This window comes from Emys orbicularis, chromosome 19 (genome assembly GCF_028017835.1).
Source record: "Emys orbicularis isolate rEmyOrb1 chromosome 19, rEmyOrb1.hap1, whole genome shotgun sequence".
Classification (NCBI taxonomy): domain Eukaryota; kingdom Metazoa; phylum Chordata; order Testudines; family Emydidae; genus Emys; species Emys orbicularis.
Genome location: NC_088701.1, coordinates 14,435,380 through 14,457,333, shown reverse-complemented (window position 1 = coordinate 14,457,333; position 21,954 = coordinate 14,435,380). Strand labels below are relative to the sequence as shown.

The 21,954-nt window shown below is 48.9% G+C and overlaps 1 protein-coding gene and 1 pseudogene across 1 annotated transcript in view; one reads left to right on the top strand and one right to left on the bottom strand.

Annotated features, from left to right (window-relative positions):
* Positions 1-21,954, top strand: part of LOC135891996 (patatin-like phospholipase domain-containing protein 6) — a 536,125-nt pseudogene that overhangs the window by 26,375 nt on the left and 487,796 nt on the right.
* Positions 1-21,954, bottom strand: part of LOC135891919 (gametocyte-specific factor 1-like) — a 65,360-nt gene that overhangs the window by 10,437 nt on the left and 32,969 nt on the right. The window contains exon 6 of the mRNA XM_065419605.1: positions 1,394-1,525. Coding sequence (XP_065275677.1) covers positions 1,394-1,525 — 132 coding nt within the window. The remainder of the gene's footprint in view (positions 1-1,393; positions 1,526-21,954) is intronic.

Here is a 21,954-nt window from a genome sequence, read left to right as displayed (position 1 = left end):
TAGAGCAGATCTTTAACATCTACTCTTGATTCCAAGCTTAATCGGTCTTAACTTTCCTGAGTGTCCTGCATAGACAAGCCTTGGTGTTATCCACTCTCTAGATCCAAGATATCCAGGAGGGTGATAGAGATGCACTGGGCTCACGTGGATACTCCTTAACCTGGACATCCCCTTATATCTATGTCTAATGCAGCTTCCTGCCAGGACTATTTGAACCCCATGAGATGCAATCACACACACAATCCCCAGCACATATCTGACACCAAGATAGCAGTGCAACAGTCTACCACAGAACCAGAGAGTGGACATGACACTCACCGCATACTGTGTATCTCAGAACAACAAGACCCCCAGACTTAAACTCACACTAGCATCATGCAGGGTGGGACTGGATGATTCTGCAGTACCCTATATCAGATACTGACCAACTTCACCTGAGGAAGACACAGGCTATGCATGGTGTTAGGGCTCTGGAGGACATAAGCAGAGCTAACTAATCTCCACAAGGCCTGCTCCTTCATTTCCAGATGGGTTAAACATCCTGCTTGCCTTGGACTGGATTCCTCAAATTACACCCCAATGTTTTGCTTTGCAGAAACGTGATGCCTGCGCCTCCCTTGACAGCCACCTGCGAAGGGACCTCCTGATGCCATGGCTTGGAGAACTCCTGCTCTGTGCAGGCAAAGCAGAGGACTCATCCTCCCTAGGGGAAAATAACAGGAGTACTTGTGGCACCTTAGAGACTAACAAATTTATTAGAGCATAAGCTTTCGTGGGCTACAACCCACTTCTTCGGATGCATATGTGGGTTGTAGCCCACGAAAGCTTATGCTCTAATAAATTTGTTAGTCTCTAAGGTGCCACAAGTACTCCTGTTATTTTTGCGGATACAGACTAACACGGCTGCTACTCTGAAACCTCCCTAGGGGAACCATCACTTGCCTACTGTCCATCTAAGGCACTGGGCTCTCTATTACACCGACCAGCAGCCCCGAGAGTCACGGCAGGGTACACACCCCCACCAGACAGACTGCTCCTGGGAAGAGAAAGCTTGCCCCATTTCCATGAGCACCCAGCTGCTCCGTCTCTCAACATGGGACCCAGGGAATCCCACCTCTCAGCTGCTTAAGACCTCCCTCTCAAGCGAGGGGGGAAGGGGAGGCGTGAGGAGGAAATCCCTGCGGCTGGTTCATTAAGTCCATGTCGCAGGGCCTAGTCATGTGGGGAGATGCAAAAATAGCTCAAGCTCCTTTCTCATTTCCCTTTTCTCTGCATCCCAAGCCAGGGCGCAGCCCTCCCCGCTCTGCCGGCGCAGCGAGCTCGGACCCCTGCTAGGTGCCCCAAGGGTGCTCTGCACCCGGCCCGGCCCGAGGGACAGGCGGGGATCACTTACTGTGGCTGGAGGCGCCGCTCCCTTGGGCCAAGCTCACACTCGCTTCTCCTCCTTTAATTCCATCTGGGGAGGAAACAGAATCCGACTCGTAAATGGGGTTGAGCATCTGCTGGAGCCCTGGCATGGAGCCTGCTGCCGGAGCCCAGGTCGGGCGTCAGCGGGGGCAGAGGGGCAACTCCGCCATCTCCAGCCAAGGCAGCGGGCGTCAGAGCCGGGCTCGGCCGCTCTCGCATCCAGGCAGCTGCTTCCCGCCGGCTGCTCCTTCAGCTGGAGGAGGGGCAGGGCGAAGGGGCTTCCCTCGGTGCCATGATCTCAGGCGGCCCGCGGCAGCTCTCAGGAGCCAGCGAGAAGCTGAGCGCCGCCCACCCCCGTGCGCTCCGGCTGCAGCCTGCCCGCTCCGCTCCGCTCCGGGCTTTCCGTGGCCGAGACACCTGCGGCGGCCTCCCCAGCCCGGGCCAGGCGCAGAAATAGCTCGGGGAGGGGCCCGCCCCGAAATAGCCCGAGCGCAGGAGCCGGGCTCCGAAAAAAGTTGCATGGTTTGCAAAGGGCGCTCGTGATTGGCCGGGCCGCAGCCAATGGCAATCGAGCCAGGAAAGTTTGCAATTGAAGTCGAGCGAGCTCCATCCGCAGAGAGCGCTCGGGTCGGGCCGGGCCGGGCCGGGCCGCTGAGCTCGCTCCCGTCTGCCCGGCCGGGGCTCAGGAGGGCTCGCTCCGCAGCAGCCCCCTCGCCGCGGCTCGCACTGGCTCCTTGGAGGGGGCCGAACCGAGATGGCCCCCGCCCGCTTGGGAGGGCTCGTACTCCGCATCCACGTTGCGCAAGGCAGGCGCGGCTCTGATGCGACATCCCCCGAGGATCTGCGGGGATCGGGTTGCGAAGGGCGCTCACCCAGCGGGGCCGCGGTACCTCCGGACTAATTCTCGTGCCCCGGCGAAAGGCACCAGAGATGAGCTCCGAGTCTGGCCCTCGTCCAGTGGCAGCCACCCTTAAGTGTCATTTAGGGGGTGCCAGTTTGATCCCTCCCAACAGGAGGATGGAGGTAGTGCTCTGCTCCTGGGTGCACAGCCTGTCCCACAGGACCAGTGGGACACTCAGAGGGGAACAGCAACCGCAGGTCAGGACCTAGCTCTAAGCAGGCAGCTGTGCTTCCCAGGCCTGGCAAGTCTCACAATGGTATGGCAAGTCTCAGGATAGCTGGTGTTTTCTGAAAGCCTCAGCTCTTGGAGTTAGGTGATTACCTGGCCTGTCCACCCTGCTGCTTGGTGTGTGTGTGTAAAGTAACTTTCTGTTGGTCATGATTGCACAGCGAAGCTTAAAAACACGAGCCCCTAAAGGTTCAACCTCTAGAAGGCAAATAAAATAACCCAACATGTGTTTTTTTTTGGAGGCCCAACTCACAACTTTTGAGCTCTGGAGACTTGCAGTACTGAGCAACAGAGGGTCCTGTGGCACCTTTAAGACTAACAGAAGTATTGCAGCATAAGCTTTCGTGGGTGAATGCCCACTTCATCAGACGAAAGCTTATGCTGCAATACTTCTGTTAGTCTTAAAGGTGCCACAGGACCCTCTGTTGCTTTTTACAGATTCAGACTAACACGGCTACCCCTCTGATACTTGCAGTACTGAATCACTACAGCCAGAGAGCAAACTGGCAGATTAGTAACCTGTCTCCCAGACACTGCAGAAAATGAGCCACTCAGGCACTAGTTGCAGGAACTGGGGAAATCTGGGCAGAACTATTAGAAGGCACTTCTATGTGTTCCCAAAGTCACTCCTTCCCCATCAGTGAGAGGGTCCCCTGCGGTGTCTTCTCTCAACTATTATTACTTACTGAACACCAACTGATGGTCTAGAGCAACAGAAACCTAATGAGACAGGCTTTGTGCTGTAAAGAATATCTCAGACACAGCCATTACAGCACATACACACCATGCTCACTGAGGTGCATGAATTTTGCAGTGATCATGCTTAAAAGGCTTTGCAGGAGGGATCTGAAGGAGACGGAGAAGCATGGACAAAGTGAGGGAGTATAAGAGCCAGCATGGAGATGAAAGAAGGGGAGGGAGACAAAGGGGCAACTCAAAGGGAAGTTTTGGAGAGCAGGTGTTTCAATGCAGGCAAGCAGAGATGGAGGTTTGGCCGAGGTAGGGTTGGCAGACTGAATCAAGGGATGGGCCAACCGCGCTGGAAAAAATAAGAAAAAATCCCAAGCATCACATCAAATGAACTGAAATGAACTCAAAATAATTTCTGGTGACAAATATTTCTGATATATTCCACAATCTTGCTACCTCTATGCACATCCTGGTTTCTTCCAGAAGTAAAAGCTGAAATAAACTATTTTAGGATTTTTTCTAACACCTAGCACCATAATGTTGAACCTGCAGAAGGCCAAACATATTATGAGAAGTCTTCCATGGTCTCTGTCACTTCCAACTACCATGGCTGTTTCCTGTGCACTCTGCACCTTTACACTTGGGAACTCTGCTTGTCAGTAGCCACAGTTTGTTCACAGTCTGTAGCAAATGCACATACTGTTCTTTCCTCATGTTGTTTTCCTTAATCTAAAATAAGTCACGTGACTGAAAGGACATTTGGCTCATTGTATGTGAAGAATCAGACACTTATTGAACTAAATCTCCACATGGTTGGAGGTTCCCCCATTGTCAGTTGTAATAATATATTTTAAACTCATTGAATTAATAAACATATGTGACCACTAAAGATCTCTGACTGGTCATCGGAAATATGACTCCCCCCAATCAGGAATGTGACCTACGTCTTCATCATTTCAGGCTTCTTTCTTACACTTACCCAGAAAGGAGTTAAGAAAATCACCCACATGACACTTTTTGCACATAGCAATTCTTTCTTAGTGGAAATAATGAAACAGACAAGGTCTGGTGTTCCGTGCCATGTGTGACACTAGGTTCCTGGTACTCAGTCCACGTCTCAATGGAGCAGAGTTCACAGCACAAAAAACACCATTATGGTTGGCACTAATTGGCTCATATGTTGGAAGCCTGAATAGAGGGACCAAGCTCTGAAGGGGAGCATGAAGATAGGACCCCTCTCTCACCCACAGAGATGTCTCTCATAGTCAGGGCTGAGCCATATTGGCTGGGGGTATTGCGTAGGGAAAGTTTCTGCTACCACTGCCCATACTGTACTTGCTGCATGAATACAGAGGACAGAAATGCCATGGGAGGGACGGGGCAGCAAACAACTTTAGAATCTATGAATGAGGCCCATGGTGAACAAAGTCAGAAGAAACCATTGTGATTATCTAATCTGATCTTGTATATAGTATCGGCCATAGAACTTCCCCAAAATAATTCCTAGAGCAGATCTTTTTTAAAAATCCAATCTTGATCCTGTTCCTGCTCCCAGAGAAGTCAGTGGAGAATTTGCTATTGGTCTTCATGGGAGAAGGGCTGAGTCCTAAAACGTTCACTAGCACAAGCAGTTGTCCAGTCTGTTGATGTCTGACAAACTTCCAGCATGTGCATGGCTGCAGCATTCTTTTTGACCGGTAATGTGAACTTTTTAACCAGAGTGCACGTGTCCCTGCATGTATGAGGTTATTACAGCTTGTCATAGATCCCAGAGCCAAGGGGGTGAAGAAAATTTCAGGGTAAGGTTGGTTAGATGAAGGAACTTAAGAAAAACGGCCTGTTGCAGCAATGCTTTGCAGCTTTTTACCTTCTTTCCCAACACTGCCTCCCTGCGCTGCCCTGCTCACAATAAAACAGCGCAATGATATGCTTTCTAGAGAGAGTTCAGCATGGGGACCTGAGTCACAGGCTGAGTTTAAAGACAAGAACTGTGAATTGCAGTTTTGCTGCTGTTTTTAAAGCTGGTGGCATTTCAGAGATGCTCATCCATTGCCCATTCCTCTATTCACCACAGTCCACCTGACAGCTCAAATGTCAGGAGCGATATGATACATAGAAAAAAGTCTGTCTGTTGAGACCTCATCCAAAGCCCTATGAAGCTGACGCGAGGACCAGTGGTTCATTTCCAGGAGCCTTTGTGCTCAGGGCCCTCAGTCAGCAGAGACACCTAGTCGTCAAGGCTCCATCTTCTCTGTTAAGGCCATTCACTCCAATTCTGCACCCCTGAACTCCCACTGACTTCAGTGGTGCAGGATTAGGCCCTTTGATGGGGAGAGAGACATACACACTGAAAGGATGACTTGCCATTGGCAGATTGCTGCCATTTCCTGCATACAGCCCTGGGGACTCAGTTACCAGTGACACTTCCTTTCAAATGGTCACAGCCAGGAAACTACAGACCAGTTAATTTAACTTCTGTGCCAGGGAAGATAATGGAGCAAGTAATTAAGGAAATCATCTGCAAACACTTGGAAGGTGGTAAGGTGATAGGGAACAGCCAGCATGGATTTGTAAAGAACAAATCATGTCAAACCAATCTGATAGCTTTCTTTGATAGGATAACGAGTCTTGTGGAGAAGGGAGAAGCTGTGGATGTGGTATACCTAGACTTTAGTAAGGCATTTGATACGGTCTCACATGATATTCTTATCGATAAACTAGGCAAATACAATTTAGATGGGGCTACTATAAGGTGGGTGCATAACTGGCTGGATAACCGTACTCAGAGAGTTGTTGTTAATGGTTCCCAATCCTGCTGGAAAGGCATAACGAGTGGGGTTCCGCAGGGGTCTGTTTTGGGACCGGCTCTGTTCAATATCTTTATTAACGACTTAGATATTGGCATAGAAAGTACGCTTATTAAGTTTGCGGATGATACCAAACTGGGAGGGATTGCAACTGCTTTGGAGGACAGGGTCATAATTCAAAATGATCTGGACAAATTGGAGAAATGGTCTGAGTTAAACAGGATGAAGTTTAACAAAGACAAATGCAAAGTGCTCCACTTAGGAAGAAAAAATCAGTTTCACACATACAGAATGGGAAGAGACTGTCTAGGAAGGAGTACGGCAGAAAGGGATCTGGGGGTTATAGTGGACCACAAGCTAAATATGAGTCAACAGTGTGATGCTGTTGCAAAAATAGCAAACATGATTCTGGGATGTATTAACAGGTGTGTTGTGAGCAAGACACGAGAAGTCATTCTTCCGCTCTACTCTGCTCTGGTTAGGCCTCAGCTGGAGTATTGTGTCCAGTTCTGGGCACCACATTTCAAGAAAGATGTGGAGAAATTGGAAAGGGTCCAGAGAAGAGCAACAAGAATGATTAAAGGTCTTGAGAACATGACCTATGAAGGAAGGCTGAAAGCATTGGGTTTGTTTAGTTTGGAAAAGAGAAGACTGAGAGGGGACATGATAGCAGTTTTCAGGTATCTAAAAGGGTGTCATAAGGAGGAGGGAGAAAACTTGTTCACCTTAGCCTCTAAGGATAGAACAAGAAGCAATGGGCTTAAACTGCAGCAAGGGAGGTCTAGGTTGGACATTAGGAAAAAGTTCCTAACTGTCAGGGTGGTTAAACACTGGAATAAATTGCCTAGGGAGGTTGTGGAATCTCCATCTCTGGAGATATTTAAGAGTAGGTTAGATAAATGTCTATCAGGGATGGTCTAGACAGTATTTGGTCCTGCCATGCGGGCAGGGGACTGGACTCGATGACCTCTCGAGGTCCCTTCCAGTCCTAGAATCAATGAATCTATGAATTGGTATTTGATACACCCTGCTTGGAAACCAAGGGACGCTACTGACTGAGACACAAAGCAGGAGGGAGCCATACAATTAGCACAGCCAGCCTCATCTATTACTATGTATATTAAGCTCCCAAGTGTATTACGTTTATAAATATAATAATGTTAATAAAGGATATTCATGGGATCACAGGCTGCCGTGAACATCTGTCTTTAAGGGTTCTGGGCAGGGTTACCACACCAGCTCTCTCAGAAAGGGGAAGGGAAGGAGGAGACACAGTATGAAAAGTAGCAGCTACATAAAATAGTGACCTGGACCAGAGGAGGCCATTTGAATGCTGTTCTTTACCATATCTAATGATACCAGAGTAAAAGAAACACAATGGAATTTAAATCCAACAAAATTGGAGCAAACAGTTTTTTATACAAAATATAATTAACAAGTGGAACTCACACATGATATTATTGAGTCAAAATAGCTTAGCATAAATGCATAAAAGGTTTAATATCAGAGGGGTAGCCGTGTTAGTCTGGATCTGTAAAAAGCGACAAAGAGTCCTGTGGCACCTTATAGACTAACAGACGTATTGGAGCATAAGCTTTCGTGGGTGAATATCCACTTCGTCAGATGTCTGTTAGCCTATAAGGTGCCACAGGACTCTGTCGCTTTATAAAAGGTTTAGACACTTATAATACAAGAGTGTTAGTGTCTTCAAAGTTAAGGTTTGACCCAAGCTCTCATTTTAAGAGCCAGTATTTCAAAGTGCTCTAAAATCCACATGTCTATTCCATTTGTCTTGAAAACTTGCATGCCTTATTGGGGCTCGGTTTTGAGTTATTGGTGCCAAATTTGAGGTCATTTGGGTAAGGGGTTCCAGAGATACCCTGGAAAAAAGGACCTGTCACTCTATTCTCACAGTCTTTTAATGCTTTATTGCACACATCTTTAGCTGAAACCATGGCATTGACCTGCCCCACATTGTCCTCACCCGTCAGATTTGACCTCAGTGACCATCACGCACCCAGTTCCAGGTATGGGAAGCAATACTTAAAAAATGATTAGAGCGTCTGTCTCACTTCTCAGGGATGTGCACCAATAAAAGTTATTTGCACATGTGCCACAAGATTGGTGTGCCTGGGAGCAGTGCTGCGTGGTGACTACCTGAGGAGGAACTCAATTCATGTTGCAGCTGGGGACCATGCAGTAATCCAAGCAGGACCCAAAGACTGTGATTTTCACTCCTGCACAACGTGGATTTTCTGAGAATGTGTGGCATGCACATTATTGCTTCTGCCTGGCATCAGGGAAGGTTTGCCCAAAGTGCAGGCAAAGTGGAGACACACCAGAGCCAATGTTTGAAAGTGCTTTAAAAATCCACCTGCATAGGGAAATTGTCTTGAATAGTGACATGTACCACCACAGGAGCTGGGGTATATTGTGGTGCAAACTTAGGGTCATTTAGTCAAGAGATTCATGAAATACAGCTCCCCTCAAAAATTAGCTGCTTTTAAAATGGTCATAGATACATAGATTTATGGATTTCAAGGCCAGAAGGGACCACTGTGATTATCTATTATCCTACACTTCCAGCGTAGCACAGGCCAGAGGACTTCCCTGAATTAACTCCTGTTTGAACTAAAGCAGATCTTTTAGAAAAACATCCAAGCCTGATTTCAAATTTGCCAATGAAGGACAATGTACCATAACACCTTGGTAAATTGTTCCAATGGTTAATTACCCTCACAGTTAAAAACTTCTACTGTACCTTATTTCCAGTCTGAATTTGTTTAGCTTCAACTTCCAGCCTTTGGATCGTGTTATATCCTACTCTACTAGATTGAAGAGGGCATCATCAAATATTTGTTCCCCATGTAGAATCATAGAACCATAGGGTTAGAAGGGACCACAAGAGTAATCTAGTCTAACCCTTTGCCAAGATGCAGGATTTGTTGTGTCTAAACCAGGGGTGGCAAACTATGGCTGGATCCAGCCCGCCAACCGTTTTAAGCCAGCCCTCAAGCTCCTGCTGGGGAGCGGGGTCTGGGGCTTGCCCCACTCCAGCCAGGGCACATTGTCGGAGGCCACTCCACACGGCTTCCAGAAACCACGGCATGGTCCCCCTCCGGCTCCTAATGCGCTCCAATGGCCCCGCTCTAATGGCCCCCTCTGGCGCTCCAATGGGAGCTGCAGGGGTGGTGCCTGCGGACGCAGCAGCAGGCAGAGCTGCCTGTCCGCGCCCCCGCATAGGAGCCAGAGGAGGGACATGCCGCTGCTTCTGGGAGCTGCTTGAGGTAAGCACCACCCGGAGCCTGCACCCCTGAGCCCATGCCCCAAACCCCTACCCCAGCCCTGATCCCTCTTCTGCTCTCCGAACCCCTTGATCCCAGCCCGAAGCACCATCCTGCACCCCAAACCCCTCATCCCCAGCCCCACCCCAGAGCCCGCACCCCCACCCGGAGCCCTCACCTCCCCCCCCTGCACTCCAACCCCGATGTGGTAAGCATTCATGGCCTACCATACAATTTCTATTCCCAGATGTGGCCCTCGGGCCAAAAAGTTTGCCCACCCCTGGTCTAAACCATCCAAAAGCAATGGCTATCCAGCCTCTATTGGAAAACCTCCAGTGAAGGAACTTCCATGACATCCTGAGGTAGTCTGTTCCAGTGTCCTATGGTTCTTACAGTTAGGAAGTTTTTCCTGAGATTTAATTTAAATCTGCTATGCTGTAGTTTGAGGCCACTGCCTCCTGTCCTGCCCTTTGGGGCAAGAGAGAACAACTTGTCTCCATCTTTTTTATGTCAGCCTTTCAAGTATTTAAAGACCACTATCATGTCGCCCCTTATCTCCTCTTTTCCAAACTAAATATACCCAGTTCCTTCAGCCTTTGCTCATATGACTTGTTCCATCCCTTTCATCATCTTTGTCGCTCACCTCTGGAGCCTTTCCAGTTTCTCTCCATCCTTTCAATATATTGGTGACTAAAACTGGACACAGTACTCCAGCTGAGGCCTAACCAGAGCCAAGTAGAGCAGTACTATCACCTCCCGTGACTTCATGCTATGCCTCTGTTAATGCAACCCAAAATTGCATATGTTTTTTGGCAACAGCATCTCATTGTTGACTCATGTTGAGGCTGTGATCCACCACAACTCCCAGATCCTTCTCAGCAGTTGGCTGCCAAGCCAGTTATCCCCCATTCTGTATTTGTGCATTTGGTTTTTCTTCCCTAAGTGTAGCACCTTATATTTGTCTCTGTTGAATTTCATTTTGTTGTCTATAGCCCAATTCTCCAATTTATCAAGAACCCTCTGAATTTTAGATTATCCACCAAAGTGTTAGTAATCCCCCCCCCAGCTTTGTGTCATCTGCATATTTGATCAGTATGCTCTCTATTCCTACAGCCAGGCCATTAATAAAGATGTTAAACAACACCAGACACAGAACAGATAACTGTGGAACCCCACTTGAGACCTTCCTCCCATCTGACATCATGTAGATACTAACTGATTGTGATCAAGTCACCTCTTAACCTTCTCTTTGTAAAGCTAAATAGATTGAGCTCCTTGAAGCCTGGTCTGCACTAAAAGTTAGGTTGACCCAGCTACGTTGCTCAGAGGCGTGAAAAATCCACACCCCTCACCAGCGTAATTAAGCCGACCTAACCCCCAGTGTAGACAGCACTAGGTCGATGGAAGAATTCTTCTGTCAACCTCGCTGCCGCCTTTCAAGGAGATGGATTGCTTATAGGAGGACCCCTCTCGTTGGTCTAGGTAGTGTCTACACTGAAGTGCTAGAGTGGCACAGCTACAGCGTTGCAGCTGAGGAGCATTTCAAGTGTAGACAAGCCCTGAGTCTATCACTATAAGGCATATTTTCTAATCCTTTAATCATTATTGTAGTTCTTCTCTGACCTCTTTCCAATTTATCAATATCCGTCTTGAACTGTGGACACCAGAACTCTACACAGTATTCCAGCGGCGAGAACCTACCTAATCCTACTCCAGAGTCCCCTGCTTATGCATCCAAAGACCACATTAGTCCTTTTTGGCACAGTGTCGCTCTGGGAGCTCATGTTCAGCTCATTACCCAGACTCCCAAGTCTTTTTCAGAGTCATTGCTTCCTAAAATAGAATCCCTCATCTTGTAAGTACGGCCTACATTCTTTGCTGCTAAATGTTTGCAGAGAGCATCTCCCACCGACATAGCGCAGTGCACCCAAGTGGGTATACCAAGTGGGTGAAACTTATGTCACTCAGGGGGTTGTTTTTTTCACATCCCTGAGTGACATAAGTGGTAGTGTAGACCTGGCCTAAAGTACTACAGCAACACAGCTGCGTATGTCCTCAGTGCTCAGATCAGGGCTGAGGGGTGGGGGAGAATGGCCATGCTCAGTGCATGCCAAATATCCACAGTGCTGAAACTGGGGGTACGTCTATACTTACCCGCTGGTTCGGCGGCAAGCAATCGATCTTCTGGGATCGATTTATCGCATCTTGTCTAGACGCGATAAATCGATCCCGGAAGTGCTCGCCGTCGACGCCGGTAATCCTGCTCTGCGAGAGGAGTAGGCGGAGTCGACGGGGGAGCCTCCCTGCAGTGTGTGGACCCACGGTAAGTACCTTTAAGTTCGAACTAAGATACTTCGACTTCAGCTACGTTATTCACGTAGCTGAAGTTGCGTATCTTAGTTCGAACTGGGGGCTTAGTGTGGACCAGCCCTGGGAGAGAGGGGAAGAGAAGAACCAGAGATGAATGGGGCAGTTCACGCCTCAGAACTATTGTTTCAGACTGCATTCTCCGTGGGGTTCTCATTTAACCGAGAACATTCCACTGAGGTTAACAGACCTTTTCACACCCCTACGAACCTGCATGCTGCAGACAGGTGTGCAGAGCCCTTCTCCCTGTGCTAACCCCTGATGTGGAATAGGCACTCTGGGGTCAAGTCTACACTACAAACTTCTGCCAGCACAGCACTGTCAGCCAGGGGTGCGATGAGATGTGATCCCTGCCCAACAGAGCTGTGCTAGCAAAAGTCCCTGTGTAGATGCAGTTATACTGCGAGGAGGAGGTGGGACAGGCATAGAATAAGCTATACCGGCGAAAGCTCAGTTTTGCCAGTATAAGCTGCATCCACTCTAGGAGTGCTTTGCCAGCATGCCATAAAGGTGTAGATACTGGCAAAGGGCTCCTAGTGTAGACCCAGCTTGGGTCTCCCTGCCCTTCCCCTTTCCTGTATACAGCTGGTAGATGCACTCCCCAGAGCCCATCGCCTACACATTTTCTCCCCATGGCCCCTCTAGCCCTACTAGGGGCATGGAGGAGCCAGGAAGAGGACAGTAGCTGTGGGGCAGTGAGATGTATCCAGGAGCCCCATCATGTCTCCCCATAGGGATCCCTTAATCTTGTACCTCTCACTATCACTGCTTCCTCAAAAAACCAAGGCAAATTCATTGCCCAAAACCTTCAGGCTGGGGTAGCACTCAAAGGGGGAAGAATGAAGGTTGTGGGGAGTCTCTTGTGGGACACATTACCTGAACTCTTTATTTCCTGGTTTTCAGAGGTTTGAATTTAGCCACCCTCCATGTTCTGGAAGGGCACATGCCAGTGCTGGGCAATCTTAACTCTACATTACAAAGTTCTGCTGGGCACTGAGAATGTGTTGCCAATCCCAACCATTCACAAATCAGGAGTCTGGCCCCCAAAATCATGAGATTAAAACCTCATAAATGTTGGTTGGTTTTATTTGCCTCCTGGTTTCTGAGCATTTACGGTTCATTCAGGCTACAGTTCAAGTGTTCCTCTGCAACTACAAGGGCTAGAAATTACACTGTTTAAAAAGGAAAGTTGAAATTCTCATGTGCCTTCAAGTGGCTGTAAGAAAAAAAACAAATATTGCAAGACCCACCATAAAATCCGAGCTCTTTCCACACTATTCAAGAGAGGGTTAGAACTGGGTGAAGCAGACATCTGTTCCCCTGGTGGAATGGCAGCGTCTGGAGGGACAGTTGCAGCCATTCAAACATTTTACAACACGTTCATACATTCTTAGATTTCAGAGCAAAGAGGGCCCAGTGGGATCCTCTACAATATGAACTTCCTGCCTAACACAGCACAGAAAGCAGGTATCCTGTAGCTACAGCTGAACCTCTTCTCAGATGGCAACTCACTGGAATGAATCCCTGGTTCCATACAGCTACACCTAACACAGTGAGAATCAGAGAATCAGAGAATATGAGGGTTGGAAGAGACCTCAGGAAATATTTAGTCCAATCCCCTGCTCAAAGCAGGACCAACCCCAACTAAATCATCCCAGCCAGGGCTTTGTCAAGCCGGGCCTTAAAAACCTCTAAGGGTGGAGATTCCACCACCTCCCTAGGTAACCCATTCCAGTGCTTCACCACCCTCCTAGTGAAATAGTGTTTCCTAATACAGTAACTCCTCACTTAACATTGTAGTTATGTTCCTGAAAAATGCGACTTTATGTGAAACAATGTTAAGTGAATCCAATTTACCCATAAGAATTAATGTAAATGGGCGGGTTAGGTTCCAAGGAAATTTTTTTCGCCAGACAAAAGACATATACATATACAGTATAAGTTTCAAACAATTTTAAACAAACACAGCAACGAATGATTGTGAAGCTTGGTTGAGGTGGTGGAGTAAGAGGGTGGACTATTTCCCAGGGAATGCCTTGCTGCTAAATGATGAACTAGCGCTCGGCTGAGCCCTCAAGGGTTAATATGCTGTTAATGTAGCCTCACACTCTACAAGGCAGCATGGACTGAGGCAGGAGGGAGGAAACACAATAGATGCAGGGCAGTAGCTGCAAACACTTCCCAGCAAAAACTGAACAGGATGATGAGCCCACGCTCTCCAGCTGGAGCGCACCACTCCCTCCTCCTGTCAGCACATGCACGGCTGCATAGGTGCTGACTTTCCAAAGTGCTGGGGGGTGCGTGCATGAGTGAGAGAAAGAGACGTGCATTGCCCCTTTAAGTACACTGACGCCACTTTAAGTACATTGCCCTTTTAAGCAGATCAGCCAGTTCAGACAGGAAGTAACAGCTTCCAGCAAGCTCCCTCCTTTCTGTCCTTGAGCCCTGTCCCCCTCCTCCACTTTGTGGAGACGGGGTACGGAGCAGGGGGACATCCTGATATCAGCACCCCCTCTCCCCCAGCAAGCCGGAAGCTCCCAGGAGCAGCTCCAAGGCAGAGGGCAGGGCAGGAGCAGCAGGGCAGTAGTGGGAGGGACAGCTGAACTGCTGCTGGGCAGCTGCCGAGCCACATACCTTACAGGGAATTTAGGGGAGCTGATGGGGGGGTTGCAGGCCCCCCTGGTTCTAATCCACACAAGGAGAGGCTGCTGTTCCAGAGAATCCTGCAAGCCGTGGACAAAGCAGGCAGCTGCCAAACGACATTATAAGGGAGCATGGCACAACTTTAAATGAGCTTGTTCCCTAATAGATCAGCAACGTAACAATGAAACGACGTTAACCGGGACAACGTTAAGTGAGGAGTTACTGTATCCAACCTAGACCTCCCCCACTGTAACTCGAGACCATTGCTCCTTGTTCTGTCATCTGCCACCACTGAGAACAGCCGAGCTCTATCCTCTTTGGAACCCCCCTTCAGGTAGTTGAAGGCTGCTATCAAATCCCCCCTCACTCTTCTCTTCTGCAGACTAAATAAGCACTGTTCCCTCAGCCTCTCCTCATAAGTCAGGTGCCCCAGCCCCCTAATCATTTTCGTTGCCCTCCCCTGGACTCTCTCCAATTTGTCCACATCCCTTCTCTAGTGGGGGAGCCCAAAACCGAACGCAATACTCCAGATGTTGCCGCACCAGTGCCAAATAGCGGGGAATAATCACTTCCCTCGATCTGCTGGCAATGCTCCTACTAATGCAGCTCAATATGCCATTAGCCTTATTGGTAACAAGGGCACACTGCTGACTCATATCCAGCTTCTCGTCCACTGTAATCCCCAGGTCCTTTTCTGTAGAACTGCCGCTTAGCCAGTCGGTCCCCAGGCTATAGCAGTGCATGGGATTCTTCTGTCCTAAGTGCAGGACTCTACACTTGTCCTTGTTGAACCTCATCAGATTTCTTTTGGCCTAATCCTCCAATTTGTCTAGGTCACGCTGGACCCTATCCCTACCCGCCAGCATACCTACCTCTCCCCCCAGCTTAGTGTCATCCGCGAACTTGCTGATGTTGAACAAAACCGGCTCCAGGATCAACCCCTGGGGCACTCCGCTTGATACCGGCTGTTAACTAGACATGGAGCCATTTATCACTACCCCTTGAGCCCGACGATCTAGCCAGCTTTCTATCCACCTTATAGTACATTCATCCAATCCATACTTTTAACTTGCTAGCAAGAATACTGTGGGAGACCATAGCAAAAGCTTTGCTAAAGTCAAGGTATATCACGTCCACCGCTTTCCCCATATCCACAGAGCCAGTTATCTCATTATAGAAGGCAATCAGGTTGGTCAGGCATGACTTGCCCTTGGTGAAGCCATGTTGACTGTTCCTGATCACCTTCCTCTCCTCCAAGTGCTTCAAAATGGATTCCTTGAGGACCTGCTCCATGATTTTTCTGGGGACTATATTTGCCTTTTTCCAATCATCCAGGACCTGCCCTGATTGCCACGAGTTTTCAAAGATAATGGCCAATGGCTCTGCAATCACATCAGTCAATTCCCTCAGCACCTTGTGCATGTCCAGCTTTTTTAAATAGCCCTTATCCTGTTCTTTCACCACTGAGGGCTGCTCACCTCCTCCCCATACTGTGCTGCCCAGTGCAGCAGTCTGGGAGCTGACCTTGTCTGTGAAGACAGAGGCAAAAAAAGAATTGAGTACTATCTGTCACTAGGTTGCCTCCCCCATTCAGTAAGGGTCCCCCACTTTTCCTGACCTTCTTCTTGTTGCTAACATACCTGTAGAAACCCTTCTTGTTACCTTTCACATCCCTTGCTAGCTGCAACTCCAATTGTGCTTTGGCCTTCCTGATTACACCCCTGCATGCTTGAGCAATATTTTTATACTCCTCCCTAGTCATCTTTCCAAGTTTCCACTTCTTGTAAGCTTCCTTTTTGTGTTTAAGCTCATCGAAGATTTCTCTGTTAAGCCAAGCTGGTCACCTGGCATATTTGCTATTCTTTCTGCACATCAGGATGTATAGCATTGTGCTGGTCACACAACACAGCACCGAAAATGGCAAATATCATTAGGGATAGGTCAGGTTTTGTTTGGCTCCTGGACCTATTGCCAGCTCTGGGGGGCAGAGTTAATGTTATATGGGAGATATATTAACTCTTTATTTGCTGATTTGCAGACGTTTAAGTTTAGCCTCCTGATTCCAGAAGAGCACAAGGCTGCACAAGACAACCTTAGCTCTGTGTTAATGAAGGTTTTGGCTGTGAATATGAATAAAAATAGCACTGGCAGGATGGATTTCAAGGACTCTCATGTAGCATTGCCAACAGTTCCTTATGTAACCCTTCTGCCCATCTAAGTTGGCAGCAACAAGGGCCGGGTTCTGTATCTAGGGGTTCCGTTTCAATAACACAATGCAAAACCGGCTCGAGCCCCCACCCAGTGACCTGGGACAATTACATACCACCCCCCTGGGTACCTCTAAGAGGCAATACTTCCCCTCTCGCAAGCACGGAGTCTGAGTGTAGCAGAAAATGTTTAATAACATGAGGTAAACGACATCAGCATAAAATTGGAAAAACACCACAAACAGGATTCATAACACAAACCATGAGCAAAACCCACCCCAGCAAATTGGGCCGTGTCCTTTCCCTTTGGCTCTTGAATCCAACAACCCAAAAATCACCCAGAGTCCCCAAAGTCCAACACCCCCAAAGTCTCTTGGGTCCAGCAACCACCCAAAGTCCCAAAAGTCCAACAACCCCCAAAGTCTCTGTCCCTGGTCAGTGCAGCCCCAGAGCAAAAGGGGGGGGCACGCAGGGTGTTAAGGGGCACCTTACGTGATCCGAGGCTGGCCAGCCGTCTGGTTCTCTGTGGAGGTTCCGCCGCAGCCTTCACCACGAGCCAGTCCACTTTCCTGCCATCCCACGAACTGCTCCGCTCTACAAGCTGCTCCGCTCCACTCACCGACCTGTGAGCCGTTCCAGCCGTCCCCGCAAACAGCTCCGCTCGCCGTTCCTTGGGCCACTCCAACCAGCCCCACAAGGCTCCGCGCCGCTCGCTGCTCCTCCAGTCGTCCCCACAAATTGCTCCGCCAGCTGCTGAGCAATATAGCTTCAGGCTCCCCCACTAGTTAACACAGCACTCAGTGATCTCAGCTCTTAGTAACTTTAGCTCTTTTGTGATTTCAGCTCTTAGCAATTTCAGCTCATAGTGTAGTAGGGGAGCCCCAGTGCTGGTGCACCATTGGCCCAAAGTGAATTCAGTTCAGCAGCCTGTAACTAGACTCCTAATGGAATCAAAATTAGCTCTGACATTCAACAGTGGAGAGAGGAGATGGTGCAATTGGTGTTTCAAACCCTCAGAGGGGGCCCATACCATCAGGTACAAATACCTGTCCCCATCCTCTCTCAATTCACTGGGTTTTGTAACCCATGCCCCTTGTCAAGCAAGTGCTACTTAGGTAATGGTGAAGGACTCACTCAGTCCTTCTGTCATACAACAGTTCCACTGGCCTTGATTCACAGAATCAGGGTAACAAAACTTTATTCTTCCTGCCCCAATAATAGAGAAACTGGGGATCCCACACCAGCCAAAGTAACCACTTTCAGTTGCTGTTGTTCCATGCCAGGCGAGTGGGTGTGCCTATGCAAACAAGATCAGCCCCTGGAGTTCTTTTCCACACTCGCCATAATTCACCACCAGATGTCAGGGTAGAGCTCATCCTGACTCTGCTTACACTTATTACAAGGGACATCCCCTTATTTTTTCATCTCTGTACAACAAGATCAGGAGTTGCTGAGGGTTGCAAAAAAGCAGCAAGAAACACCCCTGGTGAATGTAGGTGAATCCTACTGTGACGGGGCAGAGCGGCCCCGCACTGGTACCGCAGGGGTTAACCCTTCCTTCCTAGCAGAGAAAGCCACGCCCCGGAAGCTCTGCTGGGCATGCTCCAACTGGAGAACAGGTATAAAAGCCTGCGGAGCTGCTCAGTCTGGGCTGGCCTCTGGAGGGGAAGGAGGCACGCTGCCAGCTCCCGAGGAGGGACAGCCTTCCACTCCAAGATCCGGAGGCCAGCCAAGCCGGGACGCACCCTGATGCCCAGACTGAGTACGTCACAGTAGGGGAACAGACTGTAGGACTCCCCCCGAAGCGGAGAACCCGGCATTTATGGTAGGAAGTGACCCAGGGGAACTTTAGAGGCAAACGGTGTTACAGCCACACAGACACTCGGCGTGGTGCAGGCGGATTCCCGCTGAGCTGGTGGCAAGGGGAACTTGCCACTACCAGGGCCCTGGGTTGGCCCAGACGTTTGGGCTGAGTTACCCGGACTCTAGCCGCTAGGTCCATTACCCTGACCAAGGGGTGATTGTGTGGAAGGAGGCCATTAGGCTGCAACCGGCCGCCCACAGAGAGATGGGCGCGGGAACTTGAGAGTGGCAAGGTTCTGACCCCCCATCCCACCCCTGCCACAAAGGGGCGAGGCGGTGCCAGGCCCGCCACACCTACCTACATTATTAATTATTATTAATAATGATAATATTGGAAGGAGTGGTGGAGTGGGGTTCTAAGAAAACAGTCCCTTATTTCTGAAATATAATGTTGGCAACCCTATGCTCATGCTTCAAGGAATAATCTGATCGCCAACTAAAGTAAGGACATGGGATGATATTACTTAGGATTTGGCTACCCTTGAAACACTACAGTGGCACAACTGCAGTGTAGACTCTACCTATGCCAACAAGAGGGGTTCTCCTGTTGACACAGGTAATCCACCTCCCTAAGAGGCAGTAGCTAGGTCAACAGAAGAATTCTTGGGTTGACCTAGCACTGTCTACACTGGGGCTTAGGTTGGTAGAGCTAGATCTCTCAAGGATGTGGATTTTTCACTCCCCTGTAGCTATGTTTATATAAATTCCTACTGTAAACTAGTCAATTGCATTATTGGTAACATAAGCATCATCCTTTGAAGCATCTCTCATTGTTTGCTGTCAGACAGGGTATTAGATCAGTGGTTAGGGTACTAGTCTAGCACTCAGGAGATGTGGGTTCAATTTCCTACTGTACCACAAATGTCTTGTGTGACTTTGAATGAGTTACTGAGATCTAAACGTAGGTAGACATGGCTACATTGCTCAGGGCTGGGGAAAATTGCACATCCTGTGCAAAGTAGTTAGGTTAACCTAATCCCTGCTATAGATGCAGTTAGGTCAACAGAAGAATTCCTGCATCAACCCGTGTACTGCCTCTCACAGAAATGGATTACCTACATTAAAGGAAAACCCTCTTTCGTCAATGTAGGAAACATCTAGGCTACAGCCTCCACAACTGCATGCCATAGCTGTGCCGCTGTAATGTAGACATCCCTTTAGTCTCTCAGTTCCTCATCTGTAAAATGGGAATATTAACACTTCCCTGACTCACAGTGGTGTTGTGAGGATAAAAGTGTAATTGCTTGGGAGGTGCTCAGATCCATGGTTATGAAGCGCCTTAGATAGATTGGACTTTTTTATGCTATTAATGGGTTATATGTCCACAATGATGTGGGTATTGCACATTGAAAATCCAGCTGTTTGGGTTTTCTGTACAAAGAACCCAGGTCACAAGGGGCCACCTGGGAAACTTCAATAGCATAGCATCCCATGGCTAGCTCAAGCACAGATGGAGATAGAGGGCAGAGATACAAACCTAGCCAGGAGAGTGAAATTGACAGAGACTTGGTATGGCAAGTGCTGTTCCAGCCCCAGCTTGGAACCCCAGAGAAGAACAAGGGGAAGCGAAGAAATGACAGCAACAAAAAGGCCTAAAATGCCTCTTGGGAGCTGAGTTGGCTGAAGGTTCATGATTCAAGATGCCACAGACAGAAGTTCTTACAGAAGTAGCTGTCAAATGCCAGCATTATGGCCTAGCGTCAGCGCTGACAACCTGGAGAGTTCAAGCATCATGAATCAGCCCTACAAAGATCATGAGATTGTCTGAAAAATCAGGTTACCAGTTATCTCAGTTCATATAATTCCCTCAGGGGGCATCTCCCTCTTTCTCTTGGGAGCCAGAGAGCTCACCCTTTTCCCCAGGGGAAGAGGAACCCCCTTTTCTCTTAGGGGGCAGAGGGCTCCCCCTTTTCTCTGCAGATAGGATTGGATGTTTTGGATGGTGCAGCCCACATTGGGGTCAGGTTTCTGGGGTGGCTTACGATCCATTCCCAAGACATGGTTACTTTTCCCAGGCAGCGGCGGGGCTGGCTGATCTACCAGACAGGTGGGCGGCAGGGTGAGTTGCTGACATGGGCACAGAAGTGTTTGATGCATTTTATTGCTGATGTGTGATATGGGAAAAGCCGGAGCAGCGACTCACACCCTGCATTGGGCAATGTTCAGCCAGCTGGGCTGGGAAAGTTGCTCTCTTGCCCCAGAGCAGGGATTCAGGGCAGCACTCTCGGGGACAGCAGCATTCGGATAATGGAGACAACGACCCCGGCACATAGGGTTAATGGGCATTAGGGGACCATGGGAACAGGCAGCTCTAGAGGCTACAGAAGCCCAGTCCAGGCCTTCACGTTTTTAATCTCATTCCACAGATGATACCAGCTCTCCTAGCATTGCGCTGGAGTACTGGGGATCGGCACTGACTGTGAGAAGACTGTGCTCTCCACTGAGCCCCCAGCCCACTACCTTCAGCCAGGAGCGGCGCCAGGGTTTTTGCCGCCCTAGGCAGCAGTGCTCCTCCTCTGAACATTGGGCGGCGGGGGTCCTTCTGCTCCGCGTCTTCGGGGCACTTCGGCGGTGGGTCCCGGAGCGAGTGAAGGACCTGCCGCCGAATTTTCGCTGAAGACCCGGAGCGGAAGGACCCCCCGCCGCCAAATTTCCGCTGAGGACGGCAAAATGCTGCCCCACAAATCCTGCCGCCCTAGGTGACCGCCTAGGGTCGCCTTTTGGAAGTGCCGGCCCTGCCTTCAGCACAGCTCCTCTAGCACCACATTGGGGCATTAGGGCTAGCACTGAGTCTGAAGGGAAAGCACTCTCTACGGCAGTGGTTCTCAACCTTTTTTCATTTGTGGACCCCTAAACACTTTCAAATGGAGGTGCAGACCCTTTGGAAATCGACTGTGTATATATAGTGGAGTTCTGTTCACTCTGGTTTCAGTCTAAGTCTTTTGCAGACCCCTTAGACCAATGGCTTCCAACCTTTCCAGACGACTGGACCCCTTTCAGGAGTCTGATTTGTCTTGCGTACCCCACGTTTCACCTCACTTAAAAACTACTTGCTTACAAAATCAGACATAAAAATACAAAAGTGTCACAGCCACACTAGTACTGAAAAATGGCTTGCTTTCTCATTTTTACCATATAATTATAAAATAACTAAATTGGAATATAAATATTGTACTTACATTTTGGTATATAGATCAGTATAAACTTTTAGTTTGTCCTGACTTCGCTAGTGTTTTTCATGTAGACTGTTGTAAAACAAGGCAAATATCTAGATGAGTTGATGTACCCTTTGGAAGACCTCTGTGTACCCCCAGAGGTACACGTGGCCCTGATTGAGAACCACTGCCTTAGACATAGTGGGTCCAGGGACCACAGTTTGAGAACCAGTGCGTTACAGAGGTTCCCACCAGTTCTTGCAGCACAGTGCCCCCTAGAGACATGTTGGAGCACTAGGGCCAGCATTGACTCAGAAGAGAACCCACCCCCTACTGAGATCCCCAGGCTAATTCCTGCAGCACTCAGAGTTTTTCTTAGCAGGTTAACTCTCCCTAATCTGG